Raw genomic sequence first — 21402 nt, forward strand, 5'->3', positions numbered from 1 at the left:
GTAAACACTCTATATGGTTTCATTTTATTACATTTGTTTGATGGTACCATATTAAAAATATGAAACATTTTAATAAACGTTTACAGTAAATGCTTGTATTTTTGTGTCAAAATGTCACAAAAATACCAAAGAAACTTGGAAGTCAAGTAAAGAAAGTGTGCGGGATCATGGGTGAATGTTCTGGTGTTGCTGTGTGAAACAACGATGCAGTGATTTTTGAGTTTTTGCAGGTTTTCAGAGTGAACGCTCACCTTCCCGATGACGGGAATGTCCACGGATCCCCAGGTGTCAGCGCCCCAGTGGACGATCCCTGAGGCAAAATCTGCCGTCACTATTCCGAGAACTGGCTCAGGAAGGGAAAAAAGACAATGTGGGATTAGTACCAGATAAGGTCCACACCTCTAAAACAGTCTCTTAGGTTTGTTTTATTATTGTGTTAGGAGTAACACATTACAAAAGTAATGAGTTACAGACTACTTTTTTATAGTAACAGAGTATTTTAGCTCATTACTTAAGCAAGTATGGCAACTAGGGCTGAGCAAAATGATTATTTTTTCGATGCATCGATTAATCTAGCGATTAATTTGTCAATTTGATTAGATTTTGTTTTGATTCAATTGTTGATTATTTCAATTGAGGTGGTTTGGGCATCAGGTCAGGATGCCTCCTGGACGCCTCCCCGGGGAGGTGTTTCGGGCATGTCCTGCCGGCAGGAGGCCCCCGGGTCGACCCAGGACACTTTGTTGAGGTTGCATCTCCAATCTGGTCCGGGAACGCCTTGGGGTCCTGCTGGTGAAGAAGGCCGGGGAGAGGACGGTCTGGAGATCCCTAGTTGGGATGCTGCCCCCGCGACCCGGACCCGGATAAGCGGAGGAAGACGACGACGATTATTTCCCCATTATTTGACTTGTATAGCAGTTTGATTATTACTAATTTATGTATCTCAATGAAATAAAGGCAAATTTCTTCATTTGAACACATTTTAATAAAAAAAAATTAAAAGTAAAATTGTTGTAATAGTAGTAAAATCTCATGTTAGAGGTAACATTTAACAAAAAATTAAATGTTGTGCAAACTATTCATATAAATCAAGGAAAATTCATAACAAAAAAAATAAATAAAATATAAATAGCAGCAATGGCGTATTTTAACAACATTCATTTGGCTTTCTGCAAAAAACTGTTCTTCATTTTCAAAATAAAATCAATTTTGAATTTTCTATTGTTCATGGTAAATGGCCTGTATTTGATATGGTGCCTTCTAGAATCCTAGAACCACCCCGTAGCGATCCTCCAGCAGAACCCGAGCAGCCGGGACCTCAGGTTGGCTGAGTGACGGTACGCAGGAAGCATAGAACCCAGCCGGTGGGCCACCACCAACCCGTCCACGTTTCTAATAGATTTTCCCCGCTCAGTGACGCACCCACTGACAAGCCGACTCTGATCATTGGCAGCTCCATAGTCAGAAACGTGGCATTAGAGGCTCCAGCAACCATAGTTAAATGTTTGCCTGGGGCCAGAGCGGGCGACATTAAATCTTACCTGAAACTGCTGGCTAAGGATAAGCGTAAATACAGTAAGATTGTTATTCACGCTGGCGGTAACGACACCCAGTTACGCCAATCGGAGGTGACTAAAATTAATGTTGCTTCGGTGTGTAAGTTTGCCAAAACAATGTCGGACTCTGTAATTTTCTCTGGCCCCCTGCCTGATCGGACCAGTGACAACATGTTTAGCCGCATGCTGTCCTTCAACCGCTGGTTGTCTAGGTGGTGTCCTGAAAACAACATGGGCTACATTGATAATTGGAAAACTTTTTGGGGAAAACCTGGTCTGATGCGAAGAGATGGCATCCATCCCTCTTTGGATGGAGCAGCTCTTCTTTCTAGGAACATGGCCAGTTTTATTAGTCCTCCATGACAACCCAGGGTCCAGACCAGGAAGCAGAGTCGTAGTTTAACCCACCCCTCTGCAGCTTCTGTACTGTTACCCACCCACTACCCCATAGAGACAGTGTCCTGCCCATAGCCAAAACCACACAGATTAAATATCAGGCTTAATAAAGCAAACCATGGAAATCTCATAAATATTAGAACAAATTCAACTGAACAGAAAATTAGAAAAATTAAATGTGGGTTGTTGAACATTAGATCCATTTTTTCTAAGACTTTGTTAGTTAATGACTTGATTTGTGATAATCAGATCTCTTTGCTCTCTCTCACAGAATCCTCGCTGCAGCAAGAGGACTATGTTAGTTTAAATGAGTCGACACCTTTTAATTATTTAAATCATCATACTGCTCGAAGTACAGGGCGAGGAGGAGGAGTAGCAACCATTTTTCATTCGGACTTATTAATCAGTCCCTTACCAATTAATAGCTACCGTTCGTTCGAGCATCTTATTCTTAGTTTTCCTAATCAAGATTGCAAAACTGTAAAACCACTCTTGTTTGTAGTTTTATATCGTCTACCAGGCCCTTACTCTGAGTTTTTGGATCAGATCTCTGATTTTTTATCTGATTTGGTGCTAAATACTGATAAGGTCATTGTAGTGGGGGATTTTAATATTCATGTGGACATTGAAAATGATAGCCTCAACATAGCCTTTAGTAATATCTTGGACTCAATTGGTTTTACTCAAAGAAAACATAGCTCCACCCACTCCTGCCATCATACATTAGACCTTGTGCTGACTTATGGCATAGAGTGTGAAGAAATAACGATATTTCCACATAATCCAGTCCTTTCGGACCACTTTTTGATTACCTTTGAGTTTTATATAATTGAGTTCTTGAGACATGAAAGTAAATTTCACTATAGTCGGTCTCTATCTGACAACGCTGTTGCATCTTTTAAATCAACTCTTCCATCTTTACTATCCTCAGCATCTCAGAAGCATGTAGCAGAGGACAATATTTTCAGTTCTAGCCCCTCACAAATTGATGCCTTAATTCATCATGTTAATTCCTCTTTACGTGTGGCATTAGATGATGTTGCCCCTTTAAAAATGAAGGTAATTAGGGACAGGAAGTTGGCTCCCTGGTTTAATTCTCATTTACGAGCCTTAAAACAAAACTAGGAAATTGGAGAGAACATGGCGCTCTACGCACCATGAGGAGGCCTACCTACCCTGGAAAAATAGTCTTGTGCTTTATAAAAATAAGCTTTGACAAACTAGAATTGCTTATTTCTCAGCATTAATTGAGGAGAATAAGTATAATCCTAAATTTCATTTCAGTACAGTTGCCAAACTCACACAGAATCATAGCTCTGAGCCATCTATTCCCTTAGCCCTCAGCAGCAATGACTTCATGGGATTTTTTACAAGTAAAATTAATTCTATTAGAAATAAAATCTTTAGCATCCTCCCTAATGCGATTTCTTCTTCCTCAGTAAGTGAGGCAGCATCAGAGGTAACTGTAGAACCTCATCTGTGCTTGAACCGTTTTGATCCAGTTGAGCTTTCAGTTATCAAAAATATTAGCTTCATCTAAACCTTCAACTTGCATTTTGGATCCAATCCCAACCAAATTATTTAAAGATGCATTTCCTTTGGTTACTGCCCCCATTCTAGATATAATCAATCTATCCTTAGTAAATGGATATGTACCACAGGATTTTAAGGCTGCTGTAATCAAAGCTTCACTTAAGAAGCCTTCTCTGGATCCAGATGACCCAATGAATTATAGACCAATATCTAACCTTCCATTTTTATCCAAAGTCCTGGAGAAAATAGTGGCCATCCACGTATGTGAGCATTTAAACACTAATGCTCTGTTTGAGGAATTTCAGTCTGGTTTTAGAGAGTATCACAGCACTGAAACTGCGTCAGTGAGAGTTAAAAATTATATTCTCATGGCGTCAGATAAGAATCTTGTGTCTCTTCTGGTCTTGTTAGATCTCAGTGCTGCCTTTGACACAGTTGATCACAATGTTCTTTTAGAAAGACTTGAACATGTTGTAGGGATCAAAGGAACAGCGCTAGGCTGGTTTAAATCCTACCTGTCTGACAGATTTCATTTTGTAAATGTACATGACAAATCGTCTTCATACTCCAGGGTTACTTGTGGAGTACCACAGGATTCAGTGCTTTGACCAATTCTTTTTACTATATATATATGCTCCCAATTGGTAAAATCATTAGACAGCATGGGATAAACTTCCACTGTTATGCTGACGATACTCAGTTATATTTATCCATTAACCCTGATGAACCTAATCGGTTGGGTAGATTACAGGCTTGTCTTGAGGACATAAAAAATTGGATGACTCTAAACTTTTTGCTTTTAAATCAAGACAAGACGGAAGTTCTCATCTTTGGACCAGAAATCCAGAAAAGGAAATTGCTTAGTGAATCACCTGACCTGAATGGCATTAAATTAGTCTCCGAGAACAAAGTAAGGAACCTTGGTGTAATCTTTGACAAGGACATGGCATTCAAATCCCAGGTTAAACAGGTTTGTAGGATTTCCTTTTTCCACCTTCGGAATATTGCTAAGATTAGAAGCATCCTTTCCAGGAGTGATGCTGAAAAACTAGTTCATGCATTTATTACATCAACACTGGATTACTGTAATTCATTACTCTCAGGAAGTCCACAGAATATAGTTAAAAGTCTTCAGCTTGTCCAAAATGCTGCAGCTAGAGTTCTGATGAGAATTAAAAAGAGATCATATCTCTCCTGTCTTGGCTTCCCTACATTGGCTACCTGTTAAATTCAGAATAGATTTTAAGATCCTCCTTCTCACATATAAAGCTCTTAATAATCAAGCTCCATCATACATCAGTGATCTGATTGTTCCATAAGTTCCTAACCGAGCACTTTGCTCCCAGACAGCAGGTTTACTGGTGGTTCCCAGAATATCTAAAATTAGGATGGGAGGCAGATCTTTTAGTTATCAGGCTCCTCTCCTGTGGAACCAGCTCCCAGCTTTAGTCCGTGAGGCAGACACCTTGTCTACTTTTAAGACTAGGCTTAAAACATTTTTATTTGATAGGGTCTATGGTTAAAATCTGATGTTAGCCTAAATCAGGACAAGTGGGGGAGTAGAGGGAGGTGGAGTGTACAGTCGGTAAAGACGACTCTCCCTTGCCCTGCCTCCAACATGCCTCCATCTAAATAGGATAGATTATCCAGTTATCTTTGTAGTTATGCTGCTATAGGCTTAGACTGCTGGAGGATACACTGGCCACTTTTCACACTCTACTGCTTTCTTCTACTATCTGCTCTTTAACTGTATTATTTTCTGCAATTTCAGCTGTTAACTTCATTTTCTCTCTAAGTGTTTTTCTCCCCAGAAGAAGCTACAACGATGTTCTGCTGAGCTGTGGTGGCCTCATGGAGGGGGCCATCGTCTAACACACTGCTGCTAACCACTTAAACATTCTCTCTCTCCTGATATTAACTTTTTGCTTTCCTTGACGTTGGATGTGCTACTGCTAGTTTATCCGTTTAATTATAGATCCACTAGGATAAATACAATAAAGTTTATCTCTCACCAAATAGAATATTTACTAAGAAATCACAATATAACTATAGACACATTACTTTGTCTGTGTGTGTGTGTGTGTGTGTGTGTGTGTGTGTGTGTGTGTGTGTGTGTGTGTGTGTGTGTGTGTGTGTGTGTGTGTGTGTGTGTGTGTGTGTGTGTGTGTGTGTGTGCGTGCGCGCGCGTGCGTGCGTGCCTGCTCTGTCTTCTCGATCCCCAGTGAGTCATGGTGGATGGCTGCTTATACTGAGCCAGGATTCTCTGGAGGTTTCTTCCTGTTAAAAGGGAGTTTTCCTCTCCACTGTCGCTTTATGCTTGCTTAGCATGAGGATTGCTGTATAGTCACTGACACTAGTCAGTCACTTGATGCAATTTGTTGGGTTCCTTATATAGGAAACATTATTTCTGATTGGCTTAATGAACTGACCTGAATTGGAATGTTTATTATATGAAGTGCCTTGAGACGACTCTTGTCGTGATTTGGCGCTATATAAATAAAATGTAATTGAATTGAATTGTATTAAACAGTCAACAAGTGTTGCAGACACCATAGAAGAAGATCAACACACCACTTCCTGCAGCATTTAAAGCTGCTTTAGCAGGTTTACCGAATGAGCTGGGTTTTGAAGGCAAACACCACAGACATATATAAGTAGACGCCTCGTGGACTGGCGCTGCCCACTGGAGCTGCCGAAGTGGCCAGCCGCCATTTTAGATGGGTCTTCATTTGCCCTCATTTCTACTGAAGAAGGTGCTTACCCAACTAAAAAACACATTTTATCTAACTTTCACTAAATCAGCCACAAAATATGGCATGATGATTAAAATATAAACATAATAAAACTAAATACATAAAAATGAATTAAATATAAAATCCTATCAGGAGGCTGCGCAGTGGTTAGAGCTGTTGCCTTGCAGCAGAAGGTCCTGGGTTCGATTCCCGGTCTGGGATCTTTCTGTATGGAGTTTGCATGTTCTCCCTGTGCATGCGTGGGTTCTCTCCGGGTACTCCGGCTTCTTCCCACAGTCCAAAAACATGACTGTTGGGTTAATTGCTCTATCTAAATTGTCCTTAGGTAGGGGTGTGTGTGTGTTTGTGTGTTTGTGTGTGTGTGTGTGTGTGTGTGTGTGTGTGTGTGTGTGTGTGTGTGTGTGTGTGTGTGTGTGTGTGTGTGTGTGTGTGTGTGTGTGTGTGTGTGTGTGTGTGTGTGTGTGTGTGTGTGATTGTTTGTCCTGTGTGTCTGTGTTGCCCTGTGATGGACTGGCACTCTGTCCAGGGTGTAGCCCGCCTGATTGCCCATTGAATGCTGGAGATAGGCACCAGCCCCCCCGCAACCCTGCGTGGACAAGCGGGTTCAGAAAATGGATGGATGGATGGATGGATGGAATCCTATCAGGTAGGCAATAAAGGTCATTGGTAATCCCACATGATCTGTTTTCCATCATAAGCTGGTTGTTGTTACTGTAGGCTGCACAAAAACAGGCAGAGTTGCTCACTCTGCATTTACTTTGGAGAGTGGGGAGACCCATCCAATATGGCGGCGACACTGTTACATCCTCCAGCACCCAATGGAGCATCGAAATATTCATGTCTATGGTAAACACGGTCTCCCCTTCCCTTGGTATCTTCCCTGAGACACTTCTGCTGGAACAGGAAACCCGCATTACCAGAGGAAACGAGAGAGCTCTTAACACCTGTCTCTGTTTTCTAGGTCCAAACGTTGTTTGCTGTCCGTGATTTCAAACGGTGTTTATCTTTGGGACTCTGGTAGTTTGTCCTGAAGCTGAAGTGGCAGCAGCCGGCTGTTTCTCCTTCTCTGATGTTACTGAGCGGAGAACCTCTCACACCGGCGGTGTTCTGCTGCTGAACCCAGGGAAGAGCGGTGGTTTGGTGAGGCCGACAACCAGATGGTCCAGTGGTTAGTTTTGGTCTGAAACGTGTTATTGGTGGAGGTTTTTAGACAAATGTCAGAGAACCACTTTATTCTTTTTTTTCCGGGTTCCTTTTCTTTCTTCAAAACATATTTGTAGCTCTAATATGTTAAGAGGCATGGAAAAATGTTTTAAGCTCATTTGTTTTCCAGATTTGCCGTTGCAGCTTTAAAATGTTTTTGAGGAAATAAACTCGTTTTGATGGTTTTTGATAAGAACTTCGATGTTCACCAGACAGACGCAGAGCTGCTGCTGACAAAGATCAAGAGCAGGCTGAGAAAACACAGGATTTAGAGACACGTAAAAAATGTAAAACTGTTGATCAGTTATAGTCTTTTAGAATGATGTCAAAAGTAACTCAAGGTAATGTAACTCAGTTACATTTATGAGATTATATAACATCGTTGTCAGCCATAGCTGCAGTTTTATATCCGATATCGATGTTGTCTCGTATCGGTGCATCCTGAATACACGTATTACATTTTTAAGCTGTAACTAGTAATAGGAACTGCATTACAGTTGTAAAGTAACTTGCCCAACTCTGGTTGCCTTTACAAAGGTTAAGTTTTCGTTGTCCCTGTGATTTCCGATGCCAGCTCACCGATGCCGAGGATGATCCTGTAGACGTGAACAATGGAGAAGTGCAGGAGGAGGAAGGAGAAGTTGATGATGAAGAGGAAGAGGCACAGAATCACACAAACCCACTCCTGGAGCCGTTTACCTGGAAAAGAGCAGAACTAATCATCATCTAGGCATGAAAACAAAAACAAGATGGCAGGAGGAAAGGGAGAAGAGGAGGAGAGAGCAGGAGAGGTGTGGAGGAGCTGCCATCCTGTAATGATGACCCGGGTGAGGCCCTGAAACCACCGAGAGAACAAATCACTCCTTACTGCAGGTCAAAGGAGCACCCGCCCGCCGCAGCTGCATGTGTGTGTCCACAGTGTTAATATGTAATCATTCAGATGAGGACAAGTGTCCTCAAGGCTGCGGGGTCACGACCTCTCCAATGTGAAACACCAACGCCACACAGAGCGGGCTTCAGGTGGGAGGCCGGCCTCCGCAGGGACGCGGCCGAATGCTGAGGTCAAACTAAAACCAGACGTTCTCTAAACTCATGACTCGGCAGTAAAACGGAGCGAGGAGGAGGGGTCAGACAGGAAGCCCCCCAGCTGGAGATCTGAGCAGCTGAATTATTGAAAACAAACCCGATGGGTCGGATCCAAGACTCTCCGGATTTGGACTAATTTCTTCTGAAGGCTTCCACAAACTTGGAGCACTTTAAAATGGATCTTTGCCTCCTCTTTCCTGTTTTTACCGGTTTGTCCGACCCATCAAACAAAAAACAGGAAGTGCAAAATTTACAAAAATAAAGCACCTTGTTTTTAAGTGGCTGTGATTTGTCTTCCCTCGTCTTCCGTCTCCAACAATCCAGCGAGCCGTAAAACTTTAATGTGTTCTGATCCGGATCCACCTCGCCGCATTAACGGCCCATAAGAAATTCATGACCGTTTTTTCTAATAAAACACATGGGCCAGCGAGCGCGACGCCTATAGACCCATGTGAGCATGAATATGCCATCAGCTCCTCATAATGTATGGAGTCAGGAGGTCACGCGAGACTCAGAATATTTGATTATGGATATTTCACGACTCATCACAGGTGACCCTTCACCTTCAGAAGACAGATAGATAGTCAGAAAGCTGGCTCAGAAGTTCAGCTGCTACTCTGCAAAGTTTGGGCCGATGTTTGAATGAACATCTGGGTCAATGCATTCATGTTCTAGAGATTTCATGGTTCTGTGACACACTGAGGTGAAAACAGGAGAATATGTCAGACTTGGTGCAGCATGAGGATGAAAATGAGGAAATTTCATCTGTGAGTCACTAAAGTTCCTTCCTATAGAGCTCCGGACGTCACGTGACTCTCAGAGAGTAGACGCCATGTTGGCAGGCAACAAAGGTAAACAAAATGAACGGGATCGGCTTGGATTTTACTTCGTCGGAGTTTACTTCACACTTTAAAACCGAAGAAATCGTTTTATATAGTCATAAATTAAATAGACTAAACATCTCCGACCCTTACCGTGCCCCTGGGATACTTTTTTAAAACGCCAGAAGCTGTCGGAGCGGACTTCTTACCGGACCTGGCCGGGGAACGCCTTGGGATTCCCCCAGAGGAGCCGGCCCAAGTGGCTGGGGAGAGGGAAGTCTGGGCCTCTCGACGCTACTGCCACCGCAACCCGACTCCAGATAAGCAGATGAAAATGGATGGACAAATAACAGATTTACACGCAAGTAGTTAAAATAGAGTGCTGTGCTGTTTGAATGTATAAACTGAACGCCAAGAGAAATCACTAGTCAGATTTTTTTCCGTGAATAAAATAAAAATGTCAGGCAGGAGCGTCTCAGGATCTGTCTGAGAACAGTCTCGGTGAGACAGATAATAGCAATCCAAAGTGCTTTTCATGTGTGATCTGACAATTGATCAACCATTGCTTAAAAATTAAATACAGCTTAGCCGGTTAATTGCTGTGATCATAAAACACGTAAACGGCAGAACTCACGAGGCAACGTTTTACGTGATGTTTACTTGTTGCTACGAGTAATAAGACAGAAAAAGCCACGCCAAAATAAGTTTAGGAAGCCCACTAAGAATCGTAATAAAAGCATTTAAAATAAATACCGTACACAGTTGAGGAAACGTTGGTTTAAGTACCTGATATGAAGCGGTCGCTGCATAAGCGAAAACCTTTACTCTCGGGATCCCACAGTTTCATTTTAGCCCGGTCACTAGCGCGTTTTATTACAATGATCCAACGTTTGCGGCGTTCTGGATCTTGGGGAATCCTGTAGATGGCTCATTCCTTATGTCGTCCGCGTCTGTTCTGCATCCTGGGGCACAACAGGAATCTACCATATTTCCCGTATGATTGAGTTTTCTGACAATAACAAATAGTCCAGCTGCTGGCTTCTGCCTGCCAATATGGCGCCGTTTCGATTTGAACTGTTGCATGCCGGGAGAAGTGACGTCAACTCCCGGAGCTCTATTGCACCTTTAACAGGTTCAAATGTGATCAAAAAGATGCAGAAACTAATGAAAATGTTTAATAAAGATTTTAAATCAAGTTTGACTCTAAATAAGATTTTTAAAAGGTTCTAGACGGTCACAACAGGAAGTAGATTCTCCAGTCCAGCAGCATCAGACTAGAACCAGGTCCCTCCAGGTCCATGGAGAATTGCAAACCTTTGAACTTTTACACATGTTTACACCTTACAATCTTAAATGTTTTTATTGAGATTTTCTGTAATAGACCAACACAAAGTGGCTCATAATTGTGAAGTAGAATTATGTTGATTCATGGTTTTCTAAATGTTCACCATGGAAGATAAACCTGGTAGTCTAAGTGACCTTCAAGTGACATTGACCATACATTCCTGACAGCAGAATTAGATTTATTTCCTGATCAGAGGAACCGAATGTCCGAGGCAGTGATCAGAGTTTAATCGTTTAGTGATGTCTGATCAGCACTCAACTAGTTCAGACTGAAGAACTCAAGATTCCATGAAGGAGCAGAACAACTGGATGTCATCGGTACAAATGCAGGAGCAGAAATTATGAAGTCTAGAAAGGATCTTGTAAAGGAGATCTATATATAGAAAAAAGAGGAGCGGGCCCTAAACAGAGCAGATGGGGTACCCCGTAGAGCAGATTCTTGCTATCTGTTAGCATATTTTTGCCGTTTTTTATTTCCTTTGCGTTCACGTTGACTTGATGTGTCAGTCATCTTCAATTGTGTTTCCACCATCGACATATAAATATTGGACAATGGGTTTCCATAGGCTCCAATAACACATTTTTGAAGATGAATGGGAGGTGGCCACCACCGCCGTGTCACAGGTTCCGTCAAGCCCAGACAATTCCACAAAAGGGAAGAGAGGTGGAGCTGAGGGTGGGGCTGTAAGGCTGGGATCAACTGACGACACCCGGTCGAACTAGCTACAAGCTAACCCAAAGCTAACGCGGAGGTGGAAGCTAAGCTAACGGAGGTAGCAACCTAGCTACAACTGGAGTTAACTGTGCACAACACCAGAGCTTCTGAGTCAGAGATACGCCGGGCTGACCGCTGGGTAAAACCGGGTGGAACACAGAGGTCTCCCGAAAGCTACTGAAAGCCGGCAGCCCGCGCAGCAGACAGAAGCCGCGATCAGACAGAGATGGACCGGGCTGCGGGGAGGGGAGAAACGGGTGGAAAACATCGGTCTCCCGAGAGCTCCACAAGCCGATAGTCGGAACCCAGCTCCACCAACATGTTATATTTCAACCCATTTTCTAAAGTGCAGCATTATGCTAAATGCACTGGGTTTTACCCTATTACATTTAAATTTCATGGTTAAACAGTACATGTTAAATTGAATCTCAGATAGAGGAGGAGCAATGTGGTTTTCGTCCTGGCCGTGGAACTGTGGACAAGCTCTATACCCTTGCAAGGGTGATGGAGGGTAGGGCTGCTCGATTATGGCAAAAATAATAATCACGATTATGGTGACTGAAATTGAGATCACGATTATTTAGGACGATTTTTCAATTTATGTTGATTTTATTTGTTTTTATTCAGTCATAAAATTGCTCAGGGCACAATCAGGACAAAAATAAGAAACAAGATGATCACTAAAATAACTCCTGATTCCCAGTATAAAAAGACCAATATACTTATAGCTCATAGTTTATGACCCAAGGGCTATAGACCTTGGTTTAACTCATTTAAGTCTAACAGTACAGACCCAAATACCAATATCTTGCAAATACTGACAGCAAGAATTATACAGTGGCATTTATAACAAATACATGCAAATAAATTGATGTTCACAAAATGTTGCATAATACGTATTTAGTCTCGTCAATGTGCTGCTGGAGAGTGCACTAGCACCGTGTCCTCAGAGAGATTAGTTATTATTTATCAGCGTGAGGAACTTATTTCTACCTTATTTATAAACTATTTATTTACAAGTCCATCAGTTAATGTAATAATTGTCCCAACCACAGCTGCACCCCCCACCCCCCAACCCGGTCTCACAGCAATCAGGGCAAGCTGCTCGTGTGTTTAGCACGCTGCACGCGCACATTTAGCCGTTTTAGTGGCTCAGGAGTCCGCAGGTGCGGTGTGTGTGTCACTCACTCTGGTTAATCCAACAGGGAGCCGGCTTCGAGAACTGTCTTTAGCGACCGACACATCACTACATCATTCCCTTTCCTAATGTCCTGAAGAACGGTCCGGAGAGCAGGCGGAGTGTTTAGCTAACCTGCAGGAAATGTCGACGACAGTTATCCAGAAAGTAGCCAAGGGTTACCAGAGATGTTTCTGAGGTGTTCGCTAGGTACTTTTAAGTTAAAAAGTCAAGAAGGGGGTCTGAAAAGCTGCTAGAAATAGCGTCAAAGTCACAAAGTTGGCAACACTGTGGGAGGAGCGCTTCATTTGCAACTCGGCGCAGCGCAGGCGGGAGGAGCAAATAATCGGCTTGTTTTGTTTTTTATAATCGTTCAAAACTCAGATCGTAATCGTGATTAAAATTCGATTAATTGAGCAGCCCTAATGGAGGGGGCATGGGAGTTTGCCCAACCAATCCACATGTGCTTTGTGGATTTGGAGAAGGCTTATGACCGTGTCCCCAGGGGCACCCTGTGGGGGACGCTCCAGGAGTATGGGGTGGGTGGGTGGCTTTCTGTTAAGGGCCATTCAGTCCCTTTACCAGAGGAGCGTGAGTTTGGTCCGCATAGCCGGTAGTAAGTCGGACCTGTTTCCAGTGAGGGTTGGACTCCGCCAGGGCTGCCCTTTGTCACCGGTTCTGTTCATCACTTTTATGGACAGAATTTCTAGACGCAGCCGTGGTGTGGAGTGTGTCGAGTTTGGTGGCAGGAGAATCTCGTCGCTGCTTTTTGCGGATGATGTGGTCCTCCTAGCTTCATCCAGCTCTGACCTTCAGCTCTTGCTGGGTAGGTTCGCGGCCGAATGTGAAACGGCTGGGATGAGGATCAGCACCTCCAAATCTGAGACCATGGTTCTCGACCGGAAAAGGGTGGCTTGCCACCTCCGGGTCGGGGGAGAGGTCCTACCTCAAGTGGAGGAGTTTAAGTATCTCGGGGTCTTGTTCACGAGTGAGGGTAGGAGGGATCGGGAGATCGACAGGCGGATTGGTTCGGCGTCTGCAGTGATGCGGACGCTGAGCCGATCTATCGTGGTGAAGAGGGAGCTGAGCCAGAAAGCCAGGCTCTCGATTTACCGGTCGATCTACGTCCCAATCCTCACCTATGGTCATGAGCTTTGGGTAATGACCGAAAGAACGAGATCGCGGATACAAGCGGCCGAAATGAGTTTCCTCCGTAGGGTGGCCGGGCTCAGCCTTAGAGATAGGGTGAGGAGCTCGGACATTCGGGAGGGACTCGGAGTAGAACCGCTGCTCCTCCGGATCGAAAGGAGCCAGTTGAGGTGGTTTGGGCATCTGGTCAGGATGCCTCCTGGATGCCTCCCTGGGGAGGTGTTTCGGGCATGTCCTGCCGGCAGGAGGCCCCCGGGTCGACCCAGGACACGTTGGAGAGGTTACATCTCCAATCTGGTCCGGGAACGCCTTGGGGTCCTGCCGGAGGAGCTGGTGGAGGTGGCCGGGGAGAGGACGGCCTGGAGCTCCCTAGTTGGGATGCTGCCCCCGCGACCCGGACCCGGATAAGCGGAGGAAGACGACGACGACGACGATGTTAAAATATAAGCTCAGCTTGGCAGTGACCTAAAATACATAAATATAATTTTACTTACCGAAAAAAATGAAGTGGAGACTCCTTGGACGCTCTATTAGTGCAATTAATGCCACAGCAAGTCATTTTGTCCAACAATTGCACAAATAATATCGAAAAAAGAATACACAAACACAGAGACTCAAAATCCCGGAGCAGTTTCCGGGCAAGGCCGAGGCTCTACTGAGGCCTTTCCACGGAGCTAGCTCTGTGGTCACGTGGGTCTGATGCTCATTAATTATACAGAATTTTAGGCTTTTAATACACTTAAACAGAAGAGTGAGAAAAAAGTTCACCCCCCTCAGAGTTGTCATGAGTGTAAACTAGATCATTTAAACAAAAAACATGTTTTGGAACCAGGCTGTAAACATGTTTATTTCTGCTGTGAAATTGGTATTTTTAACATGGGAGTCAATGAGGATTTGCTCGCTTCTGACACCAGCCCCCAGCGGATGAGGGTGGAACTGCAATTTTTGGTACTTCCGGGTTGGCCTCAATTTTTGAGCCGCATTGTGGGGGCTTGGTTTCCACCCAAAAGTTGTTGCTTAGCTCAAGGGGTTCCAACACGTCGCCTCCCAGCTACCAGTAGCTCTCGACGTATTTGAAAGTCGCTCGCCTTCATGCATAGTAGGCAGCAAGCCATCCAGCCTGGATTTAAAAGCGACAGCCTAATTTAAATGTGTTGTCAAGCTGTCCCTGTTTTCTGTTATATCTAATCTAGAATTAGCTTTTTGTGGAAGTAAAATAAAATTTGATTCGTCCTCCGTTTATCTGCGGCCAGTAAAGGGCAATATCGACCCCTGGCTTAGTCAGTAACAGGATTATTTATTGTTTTCCTGTAAAGTCAAACCCGGGACAACGGTGCCCGTCTCGTTACCGGAGCGTGGTGGTCGGAGGCACCGGTGGCGCCTGTGTAGAGCAGAGAAGCTCCTTGGGGGGGCTGTTTGTCTCCTTTAGTCCCAAAACCTGTACATGAATATAGAATCTGTTCCTTCACACCGATGGTACTCCGATCAACACCTGTCCTTCAGATCCTAAACCATGAGACCCCATCCTAAATGAGCAACTCCAACAGGAAGCATTTCACTTCGAAAGAGTAGGAAAAGCACACATATTAATAAGGGCTGCATTCCATTTAGAAGACGCTTCGCTGGTCAGACTTCATACAAAACAAACGTGCACACCTTTAAGGTGCTGACTTTGTGTGTGAGAGAATCTAAAAAAGATAAAAACCGTTGTTGCAAAGTAAAAGTGAATCTGGGCCACCGTGTGTTTCCTCACAGCTTCGGTCTGCGTGAAGGTTAAGCTAAGGACCGCGTCTAGCTTTCTGTTGTTTCAAGTTTCAGGTGACACCGTTTTCTTCAGTCTGCCTCGAGGAACACACACACACACACACACACACACACACACACTGCGACAGGGGTCAGAACAGCTAAATCAGCCCTCTCTCTGCCTGCACACTGTCTATTAACACAAACACACCGTGATGCTTCAACTGATAGACTTCCTAACACTTCCTCACATCTCCCATTATACAAATTCAGACACTCTGTCTTTGTCTCTCTCTCTCTCTCTCACACACACACACACACACACACACACAAACACACACTCACCCTCACACAGACACACACACGGTGCAGGGCAGTGGAGCAATAGGGCGGCTGTCAGGTGATGTGCGTCAGTCCTTGGATCCTTCGGCTCCCTGGTGAGGGGAAGGAAACTAGGACAGGCCTCCACAGAGCACGCACATACACTCATTCACTCATACACACACACACAAACACACACATAAGCCCTCGTCCCCAGGCCATGGCGGTGCCGGCTCTTACACACAGCCACAGACAGACACTAAAATGTCTCTGACAGCATCTGTGTATGTACACATGTAAAGATATATCGACTGAACCGACAGAAGACGCCGACTCGATCTGCCCTGTTCGGCGCGCAAACACCAAAACACTTAACGGTGCTGGCACACACCGTCGACACACACACTCTTAGGGCCAGAGCAGCCCGCTCATTAATATCGCTCTGACAACAACTGGCTCCCTGGCAACCTCTCCGCCATCGCTCACCCAGCAGCAACCCCCGCCTGTGTGCATTCACGTGGGTGTGCACGGGGATTTAACCTGGGCGGAGCCAGGGGAGGGGAACGAGGGGTGCTAATAGGCTGAAATTAATCAACGCCGGCTGATTCGCTGTCAGGGGGATGAGTGGCGGGCAGCAGGCAGGAAGGCAACACGTCCTGAATACTAATGATCACACAGAGATTGTTGAGATAAGATGAGATGAGATAACTCCGTCAACAAAGCATGAAAGAGTATACGACCAATATGTTTATCCATGGAAGTGTTCACACACACACACACACACACACACCTCAGTTTGGTTTGAGTTATTGACAGCAGGACTAACCCCGGCTTTCCACCGGAGCCGTCAGCAGCGCGAGTCGGCCGCGTCTCAGGAGCAGCATGTCGCGGCCTTTACGCGCCGGTTCTATTTTCTACGCGTGACGCCTCTGAAACGGGTCAAGTTCGACATTTTTGGGGAAGGAAAGACAAGAAATCGGACGCGGAAATGGAGAGAAGCTCCCGAGATTTTCAGAATAAAGAACGTACTGCCTTCCGGTTGCTTTACTTTTAAAAAAGTTACTGACTGTGCGGCCCCGTGAGAAGTTATCACCTAGCTAGCGGTCTCCTTTGTTTTTCAGGTCCGTATTGGCGATTATAAAACGGACAGAACATAAAACACAAACCATGTTGTAATTTTCTCCTGCTTGTTGTTGTGTTTACTGACGAAGTCACTCGTGTGACTTCGTGCTCGGTCGGTGACAGCTGCTCCCCTGCTGCTTCGCATCTCGTGGGAGGGGCCAAGCAGCAGCTTACGCGAGCGAGACGTGCTGCTGCAGTAACGTGCTGCTGACGGCTCCGGTGGAAACCCGGGGTAACACGGACACCTGATGATGTCGTGGCCCTCCTGCTGGGTCACTGGGCCACCGGGTTTAGAGCGCTTGTCAGTTTTCTGGCTAGACTGGAGCTTTAACTGTTTTCACTATGAGTGAACCAAATGAGACCTGATCCTCTGATGGCCTCAAAAAGGCACATCCTGGAGAAAAGAGTGATGAGGTCCTTCTAGGAGCTGTTACCGTGTGCTTTGTTGTGGTTCCTTTAGACCTTTTGCTTTTAAAGATAATCCACTTGTTCCTCACCAGAAACGAGACGAAACTAAACCCGACCGAACACCTGGACCTCCTGCAGCGACTCTTCTCAACGTGGAGGAGCAGCAGCTCTAATCAGAGCTCCTATCCGCATCCTATCATGGGGATAAGAGTGTGTGTCAGGTTGGGATGTAGAGGAGGGGTGAATCCAGAATTCCTCCTTTGGGCTTAACTCTCTCTTCACCAGATTCAAGCCTGGTCCAGGTCCATCCCTCACTAGTAAACAACACCCTCGAGAAACTTGAACTCCTGAGGTAGGACCTCACCCTCAACATGGAGTTGGCAGTCTTCCCGTTTCCAGTTGAAACAGTTAGCTGAGCTAACCACATCACCCACAAAAGCAGAGGCGAGAACTTCCTGCCACCAAACTTCCCTGCCTCTCACAGGGGAAGCGGTAATAAGCCTTCTCCAGATCCACAAAACACACACGGACCACAGTTCCTCAGCCAAGACCAGCTCTAATGATTTTTCAGGTTCTGGACAAGAGGTGGGTGATATACGGTAAACTTGCAGATACGGAAATGCGTGTCCGACATTGGCATCCAGGTTGTCTCCGCTTTAAGAGGAGGTGCTCCTACGGATGGGTAGAGTTTTGTGACTGTGTGTAGTCATGTGACTCTACCCGTCTGGTCTAACAAGAAGGGAAAGACGGTGACGATGAGTCAAATGTTGAAGCGATGGGCGGAGTCAGCAGCTGTTGAATGGTTTCTGTGGGAAATAACCAAATCTTCAACGGCCACCGTTACCTGTCGCTATGCGGACTGTCGTCGTCCATTTATCGCTACTGAGGTGAGCCGCTCCATATATGGTGATACCGATTTGAGTTCCTATCACCCAAAAGTCACCAAATCCACCACAAGCAGGACTTCTCACCACCCTGAACTACTTTCATTCATCAAGATAAATGTTTACATTTAGTTTAACTGAAGACAAAAAAGTCTTTTGATTTTTACAATCCGATGAAACACGAGTGAGAGACAAAAACCAAAGGCAGGAACACAAAAGCACCAGAGAAGAAGTGAGCAGCCAAGCTCACCCTGATCCCCCCCAACGGAGTCTCCGACAAAGAGGGACCCTCTCCGCCTGACAGCAGCTCAAAGAGTCAGTCAGCCGCCAGCACACCTCCAGCACGTCTTTCTTACACGTCCTTTCATTGTCCCATCGCCTACAGACTGTCTCTGAGACACGACCCATTACAAACACTTGTTCGCTCTGCTGTATAGACCGCTAACACATTAGGCAGCCAATCACAGCAGGGCGTACTGTATGTACCAGCAGAACTCGTTTAATGCTCCGTCTGCCTTCCTGTCCCCCCTCCTGGTTGGCTCTCAGAAGACTGTCCTCAGATGGGACTTAAAGGGGGAGTAAAGTGGGGGAGACAGAGAGATGTGGGTGGTGAAAGTGGGTCACATGTTCAGAGAGAAAAAGAATAAAAGGGGGAGACAGCGAGAGAGGCACTGAGGGAAAATGACAGAGGCACGGAAACATGGGGGTGAAGACGGGGGGTTTGAATTCCCTCGTTCAGGAGGAGTGGATCAGTCGCAGGACTCTTTCCTTTCATCTGATCTCAGCGGACGCCAGAACCTGGGACACACACAACAACAGTACACAACACAGCCAAACACACACGCACACAACATCAATGCAAAGTACACACACCAGAAAAGAAGAAAGGACACACACTCCGGCACAAACACAATATGTTTGTCTCCGTGAGGACGCAGTCCTGCAAGACAAACTTAATAAATCCATTACCCCGAAGATTCAACTGCAACAAAGAGAGGAATGAGATTCTGTATCGACCATGGTGCACACACACACACACACACAGCCGCACCATGGTACACACACACAGACACACACACACACAGCTGCACCATGGTACACACACATACAAACAGACACACACACACACATAGCTGCACCATGCACACACACACGCATAGCTGCACCATGGTACACACACACATATAGCTACACCATGGTACACACACAGACACACACACAGCCGCACCATGGTACACACACACAGACACACACACACACAGCTGCACCATGGTACACACACATACAAACAGACACACACACACACATAGCTGCACCATGCACACACACACACAGACACACACACACACACAAACAGACACACACACATAGCTGCACCATGGTACACACACACACACACACACAAACAGACACACACACATAGCTGCACCATGGTACACACACACACACACACACAAACAGACACACACACATAGCTGCACCATGCACACACACACACACACACACACACAAACAGACACACACACATAACTGCACCATGCACACACACACACACACACAAACAGACACACACACATAGCTGCACCATGGCACACACACATGCAAAAAGACAAACAGATACATTAATATCCAAACACACACTTTTAACCCACATTAGAGGGAGTATACGTGTGCCCCCTCAAATTCTCTCTCTCTCTCTCTCTCTCTCACACACGGATAGACAGATCTCATGTTCCTTTGTGGAGGGTGTGCACTCCATCCCCTCATCTCCTGGGTTTTCTACCACCACCAGATTTATCTGCAGCCCTCATAAGGATAATTACACACACACATTTCCAGCTCATCTCTGCTGTTGGTCAAGGTCAGCAGTGAAATCCTGCCTGGAAGCTTCGCCTGCAGCCAAAGAGATACTGTCTGTCTGTCTGTCTCTCTCTGTGTGTGTGTGTGTGTGTGTGTGTGTGTGTGTGTGTGTGTGTGTGTGTGTGTGTGTGTGTGTGTGTGTGTGTGTGTGTGTGTGTGTGTGTGTGTGTGTGTGTGTGTGTGTGTGTGTGTGTGTGTGTGTGTAGCATCCATATGTAGGTAGAATTGTTTTTTGTGGTTGTTATAAATAATTGAAATCATAAAACTCTAATATTTATCTATCCTAGATGTAGATTGGTTTAAATTGTGTTCTTCAGCCACTTCCTGTTCAAACAGACTAAATGTTGTGAAATACTCAGATTTTATTATTCAAATGAGTCGCTTTAATCCAGGTTTTATGTTATTTTATCCCAATGGGACTTTAAACTCTCTCGGGCCAACGTGGCCAGGAGCACTGGATGCACTTTGACACCTGCAGACGCTTTCGGACCGAACTGTTCTGGGGGCTGCTTGGGGGTAATTGGGGACTAGGGAGCTCCCAGGAGGACTCTCCACCTTTGAGGGCTGTTCTCTGGATTAACATGCACCATTGTTAGGAACGCTGTTGTGTCTAAAATCTAGTCTGTGATGGTAAAAGCCACACACACCTATGAGTAGATGCTCAATATAATGATTATAATATAAACTACAGTTAACTGTGTTAAATGTAATAAACTACATTTAAATGTTAAATATATTTATAATATAAATGACAATGATGATAATTATATTATAATATAACTACATTCAAGTATGTTAAATATAATAATTATAATATATTATAAAGTTTATGGTAAATTCATATTTATAGTGTGTGTGTCTAGTAAGTTTTACTCAGGGGGGAAACAAAGCTCCGGTGCACTTGTTTAAGAAACTACGAGAATGTTTCTTCAGAGGAAAGCTTATCACGACAGGATCTGGAGTCTTATTTACTGACACCTCTTCTCTGATTGGCTAACAGCAACGTTGATGTTTTATCTCCACAAATAACACAAGCCCGGAGGAGTTCTGCCGTGTGGTGGAGTTGCTAATGCTAACAGTTAGCTTCTACTAGACGAAACATTCTCTGCTGTTTCCTGGACGCTAAACCAACAACAGCCTTCCCTGTCGTGAGTCAAGATGGGTGAGTCCATGAATGTTAAGCGACAGTGTGACGTAGATCTGTCAGGATTTTCAAATCCTAGAGTTTCACCGTCTGTTTTAATTTTTTATTATTGAATGAAGCTCTGATTATTGTAATTAAACATCAAACAAATACTCATATATATATATATATATATATATATATATAT

The 21402-nt window shown here is 44.8% G+C and overlaps 1 protein-coding gene across 2 annotated transcripts in view; it reads right to left on the reverse strand.

The window, feature by feature from the left end:
- si:ch211-212o1.2 (plasmanylethanolamine desaturase 1) overlaps positions 1-21402 on the reverse strand; it is a 65803-nt gene that overhangs the window by 29148 nt on the left and 15253 nt on the right. For both annotated transcript variants that reach the window (XM_070550493.1, XM_070550494.1), the window contains exons 2-3: positions 8021-8140; positions 252-343 (exon numbers count right to left, since the gene is read on the reverse strand). In XM_070550493.1, coding sequence (XP_070406594.1) covers positions 252-343; positions 8021-8140 — 212 coding nt within the window. The remainder of the gene's footprint in view (positions 1-251; positions 344-8020; positions 8141-21402) is intronic.

Source organism: Nothobranchius furzeri, chromosome 4 (assembly GCF_043380555.1).
Source record: "Nothobranchius furzeri strain GRZ-AD chromosome 4, NfurGRZ-RIMD1, whole genome shotgun sequence".
NCBI classification, from domain to species: domain Eukaryota; kingdom Metazoa; phylum Chordata; class Actinopteri; order Cyprinodontiformes; family Nothobranchiidae; genus Nothobranchius; species Nothobranchius furzeri.